The sequence below is a fragment of the Pecten maximus genome, chromosome 6 (genome assembly GCF_902652985.1).
Source record: "Pecten maximus chromosome 6, xPecMax1.1, whole genome shotgun sequence".
Taxonomy (NCBI): Eukaryota; Metazoa; Mollusca; class Bivalvia; order Pectinida; family Pectinidae; genus Pecten; species Pecten maximus.
The window spans coordinates 18087994-18103992 of record NC_047020.1 but is presented as its reverse complement, the minus strand read 5'-3'; the positions used below and the strand labels follow the sequence as shown (position 1 = coordinate 18103992).

Here is a 15999-nt window from a genome sequence, read left to right as displayed (position 1 = left end):
TTTTCGACGCGGAAATATTTGATAATGTATACACAGTGAGCTTTGACATTATAGAATACAATTTCACTAAAATAAAATCATGTGTTATTTTCAAAAGACAAATACGGTTATAATATTTCTGTTAGGTGATAACTAGTTATTAACAATGATATGAACATATCTATTGTTATTACATATTTGTTATAAAATGTCTCAAAAGCCTTATATTGATCAATAAGTATTCTGATGGATTTAAGTATTTTGTCGAAATTTTGATTAAATGAGTGATTTATTTTCTAGAGATGCCTTGATTGTACCGATAATTAACTGCGGAACGTCTATTTTTGCTGGATTTGTCATCTTTTCCGTCCTTGGGTTCATGGCCCATCAGACTGGATCCTCAATTGAAGAGGTGGTAAGCCAGGGTAAGTACATTCATGTATTTTGACAATCTTACAATATGGCGCGCGCGGTGATGTGTGCTCGTGATATAAAAATTGAATTGGTCAAATATAAACGGAATGATGTGACAGTTTTACATGTACTTTTGAGGAGCATTTACATTTGTTCGAATTTAACAGGAGTATCACACCAAGCAAAATAGTCCAATAACAAAATGTCCATGGTCAGGGCCGAGTTGTTAATAAGGTGATTAACTTAATCACTTGATTAGTGAAAATCTCATTTCTCCTTTACCGTAAAACATTTTTTTTATCTGGATTTAAAAATTGTTGTTAAACTATGTTTAGCCTGATCAATTTTTGAACAACTGGGCCCAGAGATTTATATCTATGGATTTAATACATTTATACGTTCTGGTTCAGAAATCTGTTATCTTCGTCTGTATCAGCATAGTTCCAACTCTTACTTAAAATATGTTTATGTTTGAAGTTTGTTTGTTTGTTTGTTTTGTTTTTTGTTTTCGTTTTTTTCTTTTCTATTTATATTGAAGTTTCTTTTTCTGCTGCTCTCCGTTTTCATTGACACATTATTTTTGTTGTGTTACAGGTCCAGGTCTCACGTTTGTTGCGTATCCTGCAGCTGTTGCTAAGCTACCGATTTCTCCCCTCTGGGCGGTGCTATTCTTTCTCATGTTGTTTACTATCGGCGTTGACAGTCAGGTAGGGTTTAAAGCTGTTTTCGGTGTAGTTATATACTTAAGTTCTATACCTCTGTATGCATTATCATTGACCATCGATATTTCTGAAAGCGTCCATAATATCTGATTGCATAAGAACGAATACATATCATTGTTGGCGATTATGCAATTGTGCAATCATATATTTTTTACATTCATTTAAAATATACTTCAAAAACTAAGCAATTTTTTGCACTATTTCATACACATTTCGAATGTTTATTACTTAATACATTGTATTGATGGAAAATAGTGAAAATGCATACTTATCTATATCTTAATCCCTTTTATCATATCTGTGTGTGTATGAAGCATACACAGAGCGACCTAATGCGTGGGCAAAGGGTCAATACCGATACAATGTCCGTTCTCTTCACTAATAAGATAGACAGTTGTGCTCTCTCATACATAATTCTCTATATATTTTTCGTATTTTCCGTAAAAAGTTCATCAAATAAGAAAGTAACTATTTGGGTTTATTATATAACTTAATATATTTGATCATCAATATTTTGATAACGCTTGGGGTATTTTTTTCTTATTTTCATGGGTGTAATTAATAAATAAATCAAAGTAATTCAATTAACTGGATATTGTTAAAGGTTTGGCTTATTCTCAACCACTGTATATAAAACTTCATTTGGCATAAAATTTGATTATCATTACGTCTATTGTCTCTTCGACGTAATTGACGTCTAATTGGGGTAATTGGGTATATGATTATTAATACTCATTAAACCATTTTCCATTAATTATCCAAGATACGGCTTCATTCCCTCCACATAACTCGTACAATTCCTCACATATGCAGATTCCCAATGCTTGTTGTGTTAATTGCATATATTAAACGTCATATATTTTTCATTGTACGAACAGGATTTTTAGCGAAGACCATATTTTGTGAGTATTTAGATTGTTCAGGTCTAACAAAATTTCGTTATCGTCTGAAAACAAAATTAGAGTCCACTGTCACGGATCTCCATTAGTTCCGGAAGGCAAAGACTTGGAAGTCAGAGAATTACATAGAGCTACGTCTCGTTATGTCGAAATCGATGTTTACATACAACAAATTCTCGATAGGTGGAAAACGTTGTTACCATACATCGATAAATACACATATAAACTTGGTTCGTATCGTACAACTTTTCGGAGATAATAGGGATACACTTCTAAGTCGAGTTACCATGAACACGGAATTTTGTCGTATTTTGAAATAAAAAAAAAATGCAGTACTGTATGTATATATATAATATATATATATATAATATATATATATATATTGGTACTCTGAAGCGAACATATATCTGTGTATGATAGTAAATATACATGAATAACGTTCTTTAGTTTAAGTATCGCCCAATGGAACAACCTGTCGAAAGTAAGTATATGTGTAACAAAGGTTTAAGTTCTGAATGTTGTGAATGAGAGGTTGTAGCAAAGGGGATTACAAATATGGAAGGTGAGAACGCAACCGACGCATTTAAAACGATTGAACGCTCAATGTTCCTTTCAAAATCTTTTAATATATATCATTATGATATTTGACACTGACATCGCAGTTTCACTAAAAACAACACTTTCAAACAAACTCAATGAAGCAGTGAGAAAGAAGGAGAGAGAGGGGGAGAGTAGGGAGAGGGAGCGTGTGATCATACAAGGGGGGATAAGTCGTGACTGAAACTCAATGGCATGTTCTTTAATTAAGTATTTTGGATTTGAATGGTTTGTTTCACTAGAAGCATCATATGCATTTTGGGTTCAACTGATATTTTTTGGCTTGTTACATTTTACTTGATGTACAGTATATGTACATTTTTATAATCTTACTTTCATAATTAGTGTCAATTTTCTATCTACAGTTTGTGACACACCATTCAAGTCATTGCCATGCTGGACTGTTAATAATTACATTTGATTGTACATTCAATCAATATACTTCAAAAATGGTTTAATGTTTATCACTTCATTCCGTGAAATATTCATTTTGCTATTATGATTCAAAAAACTTAAATTCCGCACGTTTAAAAGGAATATGACAAAGGCTACCGATGTCGTAAAATGAAAAAAAAATATGCTAAATGTATCACGTTGTCAATTGGTTTATTCTCCGTTTCCGCATTCCACGATGTTTATGTGACTCTTACAAACCTGAAATACGCTTAATCCCTCGATCAAACATTTCAACTCCGGGTTATAATGAACATCGAATTTCATTTCAATTGTTGATGAAAAAATCATGTGTGAACGTCTGAATTTACTGCTAATACGTCGGCGAGCCGTCCTCGTGTTCTTTAAAATGTGTGTTCAATTGTTTTGTTTGTAATGTCAACGCGAAATCAATATTTCGTGAAATAAGAGTGATTTACATTAAGGTATGTTAAGGTAAACTTTAATCTGCTGTTGTTACTGATGTGTATTTTTTGTTTTTTCTTATTAAATTCCTTAAGCAGGTTTACGACGTTCAAGCTTCCAGAGGAGGGCAAGGGCCAACCTGCTGGCAACGGTCCTACCAAGCTTGCTTCATCCAACTCATAGGTTTTCTATCCAATGATATTTATATTTTGCTGTGATCCTTTTAAAATCTATCAAAATATCTGGATAACGGTAATACTCAATATACAAAACATGATTTTTCTTACACTGGCAAGAAAAGCGTATGCATTCAATTATGCATTAGTTAACTGAAATTTATATTCAAATTTATTTATTTGATCATTGTTGCAAAGATAAACTCACATGCCTATTTTTTAAGTATATCAGTTTTGTAATCCCTTTCAATGCTACGGTTTTTTAAAATAAGAATGGCTGATGATAGTATATATACCTATAGACACATTTTATTTTATACTAGTTTACTTTTTTCCGTATTGCAACAGTCCTATAGGTTATAGTAAATATTTTTTTAAACAATTAACATTCAACTAGGAATATATCAGAACCGAACACACTAACTACTTGTACAAACTTGTGATTGCTATGTATATGGCAATATAAGATATATTTTTTAAGTAATAGACTTATTTAAAGGTATTTTTTCTTTTTTGTAGGAAAATGAAAATATTATAATCCGGTTGACTTTATTCAAATTAATTGGATGTACAGTGTTCAAACGATAGACAACAAACACAACGCCGGTAAAATTTTGATTTTAGGTCTTAATATTGTAAACAAGATTTAATCTTATTTTCATTTTCCAAATTCAAATAAAGTATCCGATTTGTTAAACCTCCAATGAATTTGTAATCATGCAAGTCAACCGTTCAATGTATTTTATGATGGATTATGTTTGAATGGGAAAGCTACTTCTGAAAGAATTGCATGCAAAGAAAAAAATATACAAAATATACACTCCTTCATCAAACCAAGTACAAATATAACCATCCAGAGGTCTCCTTCTGTCATCATATTTAAAGTATAATGGGCTCAAATCAGCGGAAATGTATGATGATGAGAAGAACGCCCGATACTGGTGTATTCTTTGTTCTTCTTGTCTTATTGTTTTATATTATTTAAATATAAGTCTTGGAATGACTATTAGACTAAAATATTTATTTTTTATCACTTTGTTGTTTTTCGGACCCTATGGACAAGAAAAGGGTGATATTATCTATGTTTCTGATCCTACAGTCTCCGAATCATATAACCATATATCCATACTCATTTGTATAACACCCACAATATACCTGTCTCGGAGGAGTATTTATATCTTTGCATGTAGTATTAATCAGAAATCGACTAAAAATATGTTTTCTGTCTGCGTCCTCGAAAGTTTTCGATGTGATAGTAATTTTGATTTTCGCATTCAAAATATCGAAAAAGATCTGATTGCATTTTTCATACGCAGTGGTTGTGTAAGTAATTGATACATCAACTGTTTTAGGGAAAATCATATGCGGTTTAATTCGATTTAACTCCCCTTTTAATTCTATATGTCGCATCGCTTCCGTGTTGTTTTAAAATGTTAAGAGATCAATGACACGGAAGCGACAAAATATATGGAAAATTCGTCCAAAAGTATATTAGTTAGACGGCTATGAATTGTTATTTTATGGTCAAGGTTTTAAATTTCTAGCAATTTTCATTAGCTGTTTATTTGCTGCCATTAATCAAATGTTATAAGAATTTAAACCGTATACTTTTTTACTCATTTCTACCAGAAGTTGATCTATATTTTACCAGACATCTTTCTTATGATTTTCTATAGTATGCCGTAAAACTGCAAAATGAATTACAGAATACGTACGAATTATATGATATATGCAGATACATATCTATATATATTGTAGATGTGCGTTTTTCAATATATTCGCTGACACAGCAGAAAACATACCTTTTTCATCAGCTTTAAAATCCCTTATGACACATCCCTACATAATCCACCATACCTATCATACAATGCATCCATCATTTAAATCTAATGATTCACTTGTAGATACATGTATAACAGTGTTTTTCTTTCCGTTGTACCCCCTTTAAGTTTTTAAGTAGAGAACCAAACTTAGAATAATTGCAGGGTAAATAAAAAAAAATTAAAATAGTTTTCCACGTTTTGGCATCAAATCTTTTTAAGATTATTTTTATTACGGTTGATCCATCGAATTAGTAAAGAAATTAGGCATGGGCATGGAATAGGTGTTTTACTACTTTGAGATAAACTTTGTAGTGAAATGTAAGTTCTGTCCACTATCCTTGCTATTAAGACAGGGGTTTACCTGACGAGTCTCTGCCATTACACCTGTCTAGTAGGTTCGTTTTACTCTATCTATTTAGTTCGGTATGGTTGAGACGTGCATCACTGCGTTCCTGGATACTTTCCCAAAGACTCTAAGGAAAAGACGAGTACTTGTCTCTGCAATCGCCTGCATAATCGAGTGTCTTCTTGGGCTCCCTTTGATTACGCAGGTAACGACTTACGGAAGTAATCTTCTTATACAAGTTTACATGGTCAAAATTAAAAGTTTACATGGTCAAAATTAAAAGTTTACATGGTCAAAATTAAAAGTTCACATGGTCAAAATTAAAAGTTTACATGGTCAAAATGAAAAGTTTACATGGTCAAAATTAAAAGTTTACATGGTCAAACATTTATTTGCGCTCCAAATTGAGATGTGTTTTAAATAAACACTCTCTTTGTATTTTCCAGGCTTTTTGTGCGAGTCTTTTTCTGTTTGCTATAGTTTATTCAATATTGAATTATAATTATTGTTCCGATGTTGGTATTCTTTGACTTTTTCACATTTATGCTGTTAATACTTATGAATGTTATTTCATATGAAAAACACATTGATTTTTATATAGGGTGGAATATACGTCCTACAGATCATCGACTGGTATTGTGCTAGTTTCTCGCTGATGCTGATATCACTTACAGAGGTCCTTGTCATCGCCCATGTTTACAGTACGTTCGGTGTTAAAGCATCAAATCTGCATTTGTATTAACTGATATACTGTTTTGAATACTAAATTACGCTTTAATAGTTCTTCGAATCATTTTTCGGCATAGCCGTATAATTTTCTTTTGTTTCCGGATATGACGCGACTGGTGGCGTTACTGGTCAAGATGAAGTATATGATTGGTCAATGTAGCGGTAAATGCAAAATGCAGAAATGCAGTTAAAGACGAAACAAAATTAACATTGAATGCAAGCTGAATAAGTGGATGTATCTATTCAAATGATACATTAATAAAATAATATTCCTAATTCAAATGCAGTCTTCTTATCACCAAAATAATTCAAACTGATATAATTGTGTTATCCGTGCTGAAACTGCGCATGTATTAATTAGTTCGTTAATTTATTTCACCAGCAGTTTTACATTATAACCACCAGCATCGAAACTATGCCGTTTATCTTTTTTAAAGATATTTCTTGTTTACATTATTGTATGATATTTCGCAAGCATATCCATGACCTCATCACCGTTGTCAATTGTAACCGAAAATTCAAAAAGTGTACAATTATCCTTATAAGGGTGTTGACAGTGTTAGATTTTCTAGCTGCTTTCATTATATATAAATGCAATATATCTTCTTAATTATTTATCAATGCCAAACTTGGTTACATCACTAACTGTCAGGGTAAGGTATTTTATATAAAAGTGTGTTGATCATGTGGTATATTTCCTCATTTTGTGTTTGTACTGAAGTTCTGATGCATTATTTTTCTATTCACCATATTTTTTTACAGAGACAGAAAGATTTATGGCAGACATTGAGTTCATGATTGGCTTCAAACCACATGCAATCTGGATATACCTTTGGAAATATGTTACACCAGCTGTTATCGTGGTAGGTTATTTAGTAATGAAAAAGACTGATTGATTTATACCTCAATTTCATGTTCAGTCAATCTGGATCTTCAGTAAAACAATTATGGAAGTAAATCATTAGGACCTATTTTGCGTGATCTAGGTAGACTTCAAAACGTATACATGAATCAAAACATGACACGGGATTAAATTGTAGTGTGATTCATGCAATCTGTTGCTAGTGACGTTGCATTTTACTAATTCTTGGAGGCATCAGCACTAACCAAATGTTTCATTACTCTCTACAGTTTATCTGGCTATTCAGCGTGATTACCTTAGGCCCTGTGACATATGACGGACGTTCGTACCCACAATGGGCTATTGTATTCGGATGGTGTCTGGGTGTTTCATCAGTGCTGCCAATTCCGGGACTCATTATCTTCCAGATACTCCAGGAGAGAGGTTCACTTCGTCAGGTAAACACATTTTGTCAACATCACGTGACCCTTTACAATAAAAAATACTATATATAAATCACTATAAACAAAGTATATCACAGACAAACTATACATAAATCACTGTAAACAAAGTCTAACACAGACAAACTATACATAAATCACTGCAAAACAACAATATGTAAATCAATGTAAAATATAAATCACCTAAGTGAAATACATTTAGATCTATCTCACGGATGGACCCATGTATATCCATGTTGGGAATGGTAGGAAATATGTCTTATAACATGGTATTGTTTTAGTTAGATCACTTCATTCGATGGTCTCTGTTAAAAAAATCTGGAGTAGGGTGGGGTAAACTTTTTACTGGAATATTCTCAAATGTTAGTGTATCACATTATTAAACCCCACGCTAGCTAACAAGTTACACAACATACATATTGATTTATGTACCTTCTGGATTCAGAATTTCCTGAATATATGTTTTCTTACAATTTATCACAAATAATTTTACAGCGAATCACAAAATTGATGAAACCATCGGAGGAATGGGGACCTAGTGTTCAAGAAGACAGAGATAGATATTTCAAACATCTGGCACTTCAAAAGAGGACGGACCTTACGGCCCTACATATTGAAGAAGATGGTGAAACGGAAAAACATATGTTTCTTCCTTCAAGTGAAAAAGACAGCATACCAGTGTGACGGGAGCATGTGACGTTACCATAGTAACAAGAACATTTCAATCACTGAAAAACGAACATGATCTGAAAATTCGTCGCTTTAGTAGATAAGGACCTGGGTCCAGCTGTTGTCAATGCAAGTAATTTCCCTTGAGTTTTAGTTCCCCACAAATAGGTAGCTGCTTCCAAAACACCAATTATCCTCTGAAAATACAACAAACATCAATTGTTGTATTAATGTGATATTGTGGACATTTGTATTAACGACTCGAGAGAAAAAATAGAATTCACAAAACTGGTGCCCAGTATCGTAGTAAATCAAGTTGATGAGAAGAGATTCCTTTATAGGGCGATATTTTACCTTGTTTTACTTATGTTTTCACATTTGCTGGCCGTTATAAATTGTGTTCATTACTTTTATACAAAACGATGTCTCCTATGTTGATAATCTGCTATTCGATAGAAATCCAAGCCAAGTTAGCAACCAACTAAATACATTTACTACAAGTTTATACCAGATTGCAAGACAGTATTAATTTTACCTTTCAATGATTCCTACTTCAATACAAAGCTAACACATTGAGTAAAATAAAATTTTGCTCATATGGTTTATTTATTTCAAATCATCAGCATTTAGCATATTTCGCGTAGATTTTAAGATTTGCATTCATCAGGCTGAAGTATTTCCCAAATGTATATTATATTATATTTTCATGATATCCAGCATTAGTGGAGAGAGTGGTTTTGAATTTGCTGTACAATCAATATTTTAATATGAACTACAAAGAAACATCCACATATCATAGTTGATGTATAACATATTTGTAATGAATTATTCTAATGTGATTTTAAGTGATGTATCAAAGCGCTATATACCAAAGATGAGGCGACCTTTACCAAGCAGATCTAGTCTTTTTCATGTTGGACCAGTGATACATAACGTGATGAGTTTGATATGTTATAATCCAAATAAAATACATTTCTCGATACATTTAATGTTGATTGTGAATTTCAGTAATGTAAGAAATAAAATGTTTTCATTTTTAAGTTGATATATAAAATATGGATTCTTAAAACTGCCTAAATCGCACGTTTTGTAATAGGGACATTACAATTTGTACATAATAATTATGACGTCATTCTTCATGTAATGCAGAATATATTTTATAGATTGTTGTATCAAATTTTTGACTAAATGTTGTTGGGTATTGTATGTTGTATATATTTGCTTAGCTTTTTTGTTGCGGGGAGGGGGACTAGCATATGTAATCCGATTACATTTCAAATCAAAATTAAGCATAAGTATATATGTTGTTCGAAAAAATAATACACGTTTTGTCGAGGAGATATTTGTGATTACAGAGATCAACATTCCATTTACTACAAACAGAGTTACCTAATTAATCTCTTACTTATCTCTCATTCGGATATCTCGAATAATCAATTTATATCGAAGTATAATGCTATTTATATTTTTCGCATGCCGAAAAATGCGGTAGCAAACCGCGTTCTGAAAAAAACCGTATTAAGGCCTTAAGATGTAATGAATGAAATACAGATGTAGGTTTTGCGATTTCTTTGAAATATATTTAAGCGTAGATGGAACAAACGGATTAGGATTAAGTTTTTATAACATTACAATTACTCTCTCAAAATACACCCATTAAACTGGGAGTTAGTATATTGGTCACAATAATTTTTTGTAACATTATAAGTACCCTCTACAAAATATACTCATTAATCTTGGAGTTAGTATATTGGTCACAATAAGTTTTATAACATTATAATTACCCTCTCAAAATATACTCATTAATCTTGGAGTTAGTATATTGGTCACAATAAGTTTTATAACATTATAATTACCCTCTCAAAATACACCCATTAAACTGGGAGTTAGTATATTGGTTGCAATAAGTTTTTATTACATTACAAGTACCCTCTCAAAATACACCCATTAATCTTGGAGTTAGTATATTGGTCACAAGAAGTTTTTATAACATTATAATTACCCTCTACAAAATACATCCATTAAACTGAGAGTTAGTATATTGGTCACAATAAGTTTTTATAATATTACGTTTTCGTGTCGATGTGATTGTTTGTATGCTGCTGCTATTGTTGTATATAGTATACTGACTGTATATCTATACTCACTTACATCCTTAGAATAGTCTAATGTATTATATATATATAGATGTATAATTACAAAAAAGGGCAAAGATATTATCTTGAAAGAATTTAAAGTTTAGTGGTACATGTAAATGAATAAGGAATTTGGTGCTAGTTTGCCCGATCAAATGTGAAGAATATCAATTAATTGATACGTAAGTGTAAAAAGACATTAAGTGTTAGCAGACACTTTACATCAAGCGTAACATGGGAAAATAGGGCATTTCATAATTCGTTAACTACTAGTGAAACACACGCAATGTCAGTATAACATTTTAATCCTTTGTATGTACAAAAATGCTTAATGTCGACAAGTCCATCAAATTTTCTACAATTATCTACCGCATCTTTGATAATGTCTCTGATTATTCAAGTTTAAAGTGTAGAAAATGAAAATTGTAACTTACCAAAGAAATAGTTAAAATTAAATGTTTCTTAAAATTGAACTATATATTTACACATTTTTGTTTAACGGTTCGATATTGTGTAGGTATACATATTGACATGGATCTGAAGAATTATTTTGCCATCACAGTATGTACATAATATGTTAGTTTGTATATAAGCATCTTTGCTATTATTTGTAACTATCAATATATCAGGTTACTTTCCATTTTCCTCTTTTCATGTCATCATTTTAAGTAAAATAATACCTTTAGAAAAACTGGTTTTGAGAAGATTATTCTTAATAATAATGTGAAATGAAACACTGCTTACTGATTATCTGGTAATATTAACAGATTTTCTGGTAATATTTACTGATAATCTAGTAATATTTACTGATAATCTGGTAATATTTACTGATAATCTGGTAATATTTACTGATAATCTGGTAATATTTACTATCTGGTAATATTTACTGATAATCTGGTAATATTTACTGATTATCTGGTAATATTTACTGATAATCTAGCAATATCTACTGATTATCTGGTAATATTTACTGATAATCTGGTAATATTTACTGATAATCTGGTAATATTTACTGATAATCTGGTAATATTTACAGATTATCTGGTAATATTTACAGATTATCTGGTAATATATTTACTGATAATCTGGTAATATTTACTGATAATCTGGTAATATTTACAGATTATCTGGTAATATTTACTGATAATCTGGTAATATTTACTGATAATCTGGTAATATTTACAGATTTTCTGGTAATATTTACTGATAATCTAGTAATATTTACTGATAATCTGGTAATATTTACTGATAATCTGGTAATATTTACTGATAATCTGGTAATATTTACAGATAATCTGGTAATATTTACTGATAATCTGGTAATATTTACGGATTATCTGGTAATATTTACAGATTATCTGGTAATATTTACTGATAATTTAGTAATATTTACTGATTAGCTGGTAATATTTACTGATAATCTTGTAATATTTACTGATAATCTGGTAATATTTACGGATTATCTGGTAATATTTACTGATAATTTAGTAATATTTACTGATTATCTGGTAATATTTACTGATAATCTGGTAATATTTACTGATAATCTGGTAATATTTACAGATAATCTGGTAATATTTACTGATAATCTGGTAATATTTACGGATTATCTGGTAATATTTACAGATTATCTGGTAATATTTACTGATAATTTAGTAATATTTACTGATTAGCTGGTAATATTTACTGATAATCTTGTAATATTTACTGATAATCTGGTAATATTTACGGATTATCTGGTAATATTTACTGATAATTTAGTAATATTTACTGATTATCTGGTAATATTTACTGATAATCTGGTAATATTTACTGATGATCTGGTAATATTTACTGATAATCTAGTAATATTTACAGATTATCTGGTAATATTTTAAGCATTTTTCTTTACTTTTTCTTGTTCCCTGAACGTTTTTAGTAAATGCGTTTTTTTGTCTTTTTGATTATTATTTCTGAATGTATGATTGGAATAATATGTTTTCATCATTATTTATTTTTGAAAGAACAAAGGAATATAACGTAGATATCAACTAAGATTGATGGACAAACTCAAACATTTTGTTCCTTGCGGTATATTTGGCACAAATCCACGAATAATCATACCTACACAGCCTGGGAGTATTTTGATTGATTATTATTCAAGAAAGGCATATATAGTTGTTTTACTCTGTTGTTCAGATCAAATGTCTCTTTTTTTTCTTCTTTTTTTTCAAACTAGAGAATATTTACTTAAGATGAGGAAAGTACCTACAATGCAAAGTAATAACTTAAGTATAATGACAGGTCTGGGTAATAAATGGATGTACGGTATAAAGATGTTAATGAATGGTTCCCCGGTGACTTTCACACATTTTTCATGAGTACGAAGCACGAGTGGACAATATCCGTATATTCCATCATACTAGTGAAATCTATTGTATATTCATTGGGAAACATTGCATTTTCTTTTTATCTTATTTTTTAATGAGAAACCAAAGAGAGAGAAAACTATGCGTCGAAAAAGTAGAAAAATCTGTGACGCCATATTCTTATGGCGTTACGCTTGAAAACATGACGCCATTTTGAATGGGCTGGTTAAATCCTACGTTTTCTGCTCTTACCTGTTATGTTTTGCTTGCATAAATAACTATTGTCAAGTGAGTTTTTTCATCAAAACCTGGAACGTTTATTGCAGCGCAATAATCACTCATTCTACCTACGCTTCGTTTAGATCTGAACCGAATAATTGGCAGATTTCAATGGGGTGAATAGAAAGTTCTGTTCTGATTGGTCAAAAAACAAAAGTTATGTTATTACAGTGATAATATAAGCAGTGATAATATGAGTATTTATCAAGTTGATAATTTCTGATATTTCACTAATCAAAATGTAATAATAAGACAAATACGATATAATGACAATTGTTAAGATATTTTCAGTATAAATTAAATACCTTTATAATCACGACAATCCATTTATTTACAGTATAAGAAATACTTTACAGTTTTAGTGAATTTTAATTATTGTAAACATTTACCTCAGTTTTTCGTTGTGCGTGAGTGCTTCATTTTTTATAATTGTTATTCAATTAATGGTCAGGTAAAGCCACAAATTGCCAAATGTACTTAAAACCATAGCATGATTGATTCAATAACCAGGCCATTTAAAGCTTGTTTAGTTTACTCATTCATCAAGGCTAAAACATCCATCGCCATTGCCAGGACAAGTTTTATTTTGTTTCATTTCAATATTTTTTTTTTAAACCTTGAACTATTTAACTCGATGAATAACCGCTAAACATGCAGTGTTTTTTTTTTATTTAACTACGCATGCAATGTATCGATGTTAAAATTAAATGGTTTGGCTCTCATGGTTAAGCATAATATACATGTAAGCCCATGTCCGTCCAGACTCAAATTGTACTATCAAAAAGATACCCAAATACAATTTGACAGGGCGCGTTTTGTACGGGTCAAATATTCTATCCCGTAAATAAAAGAGATATATATTCTTTAAACTTGAGATAAGGTAATTCATTTTTAAGTTAATACTATAGATGATACAAAGACGTTTGAATTTATTCTTAATGAACCAATTGCGTAATTATGGCATGTTTCAATGAAAAAGAATCAGCATTAGCATTAAAAATAGTCCATCTTGTAAACATATACAATTAATTTCAATGGTATTAATACCGATCAAGTATTTTTATTATGAATTAATAAAGAAATAAAAATGTGAAGAAGCTTATACACGTGTTTGTTGTATTATTTCTGTCAGAGTTATTTCCCATTGCATGAAGGTTCGGCGCTAAATAGTCTATCAATGTCGACTCGCACATGGTCAAGGCTATTAAAAATGTATATTACACACAACAATATTACAATTATCAGCTATGTTAGTTTAGTAAGATAATTATGTAATAGTAAAATATGACAGAATCAAGTATAAATGTGTCTGATTAAGACTACTAAAATGTATCAGAAAGTTATATATCCCAAGATTTCCTGGTCGGTCTCCTTTAGACAATGATAGGCGAAACATTTTTTATCCTGTAAAATAGAATCGGACACATTACATATATAAAAATAAAAAAACTATTGTAGTTTTGTTTACATACACATTAAATACAATGAAGTGAAATGATGAAATGATATATCTAGAATGATTTCACATATATCACAGACCTGACATAAATGAAATTATTAACACTGAAATGTTGAAGAAATTCACTGTGGGGAGGGAAGGGGATGGGGAATGGTGCATGGTCAGCCCAGGTCTTGACAACGAAGTGCTGGATAAACAATACATATAATGGTTAAAAATATACATATTGTTTTCCCATTGAAATTATGTTTAGCACATTTCTTTAAAGATGAAAGACTTTGGCAGTTTTATACATTGTTTCATACAAACAGACCTTGGTATACGAATTATTTTCTTTTAAAGATGGCAAATAAATACATTATGTGTTGACGATCTGGTGGTTCTGGATTGGATATTGGATACAAAGGAAAAGTCGTTTAAGTAATTTGGAGCCGGGCTGTTTAGGATTGTGTATATTGAATATTGTCTGGACGACCACATCCAAACTACATATACAGTCTATTGTCTGGACGTCTACATCGAAACTGTATTTCTAAAATATAATTTAATTTATCATATGAAGACCGCCTTATTAATTGTATGGCTAATTTGATATGCATTTATAAAATTCCTTTTTCTAGTATGCACATGAATTATACGACTACATGCAGTATTTCTCCTCATTGCTTTGTGCAGTGTACAAAGTTACCTCCCATAATCTTGGAGTTATCCCCCTTTGCACAGTATATCCGGTAGGCATATTTGGAAAAGCTACTGAGAAAGGCAAATCCCCAACCTCCCTCCCCATTTTCACACCTTTTCTGCTTTGGGCTATTCTGTTTTATATTGCAGACACGTTCTCCAATTCGTCAAGACTTCGACCACGACATGCAGAGGTGCTGGCGGTATTTTTCTGGTAGACAACAGATTGCTCTGCTTTTTTGGAAAGTCTATATCATTTTGCATCACATTATAGTATCAGCTTTTGAGTCTGGAGGAATATCCTGTTCCCAGTTTCCTCCAACTCTTTAGCTGTCACGTGGTTGAAGTTTTTGGCCATCATTCGCCATTTACTTGTAAGTTTAGGAACAATTAAAAGACATAAGTAGTAAAGAAATTGTTATCTTTGTTCTTTGTTCAGAGTGCCTTCTATCTGATAAATAGTCTATTGTCCGGACGTCTTCATCAGAACTACATATGCAGGCTATTATCTGGACGTCTACATCAAAACTACATATACAGTCTATTGTCCGGTTGTCTACATCAAAACTACATATACAGTTTA

At 31.2% G+C, this 15999-nt stretch overlaps 1 protein-coding gene across 2 annotated transcripts in view; it reads left to right on the top strand.

The window, feature by feature from the left end:
- LOC117329123 (sodium- and chloride-dependent glycine transporter 2-like) overlaps positions 1–14378 on the top strand; it is a 48708-nt gene extending 34330 nt beyond the window's left edge. For both annotated transcript variants that reach the window (XM_033886864.1, XM_033886866.1), the window contains exons 8-14: positions 280–404; positions 988–1100; positions 5888–6019; positions 6416–6515; positions 7306–7406; positions 7675–7842; positions 8341–14378. In XM_033886864.1, coding sequence (XP_033742755.1) covers positions 280–404; positions 988–1100; positions 5888–6019; positions 6416–6515; positions 7306–7406; positions 7675–7842; positions 8341–8529 — 928 coding nt within the window. In that variant the 3' untranslated portion in view covers positions 8530–14378. The remainder of the gene's footprint in view (positions 1–279; positions 405–987; positions 1101–5887; positions 6020–6415; positions 6516–7305; positions 7407–7674; positions 7843–8340) is intronic.
- Positions 14379–15999: the final 1621 nt, after the last annotated feature.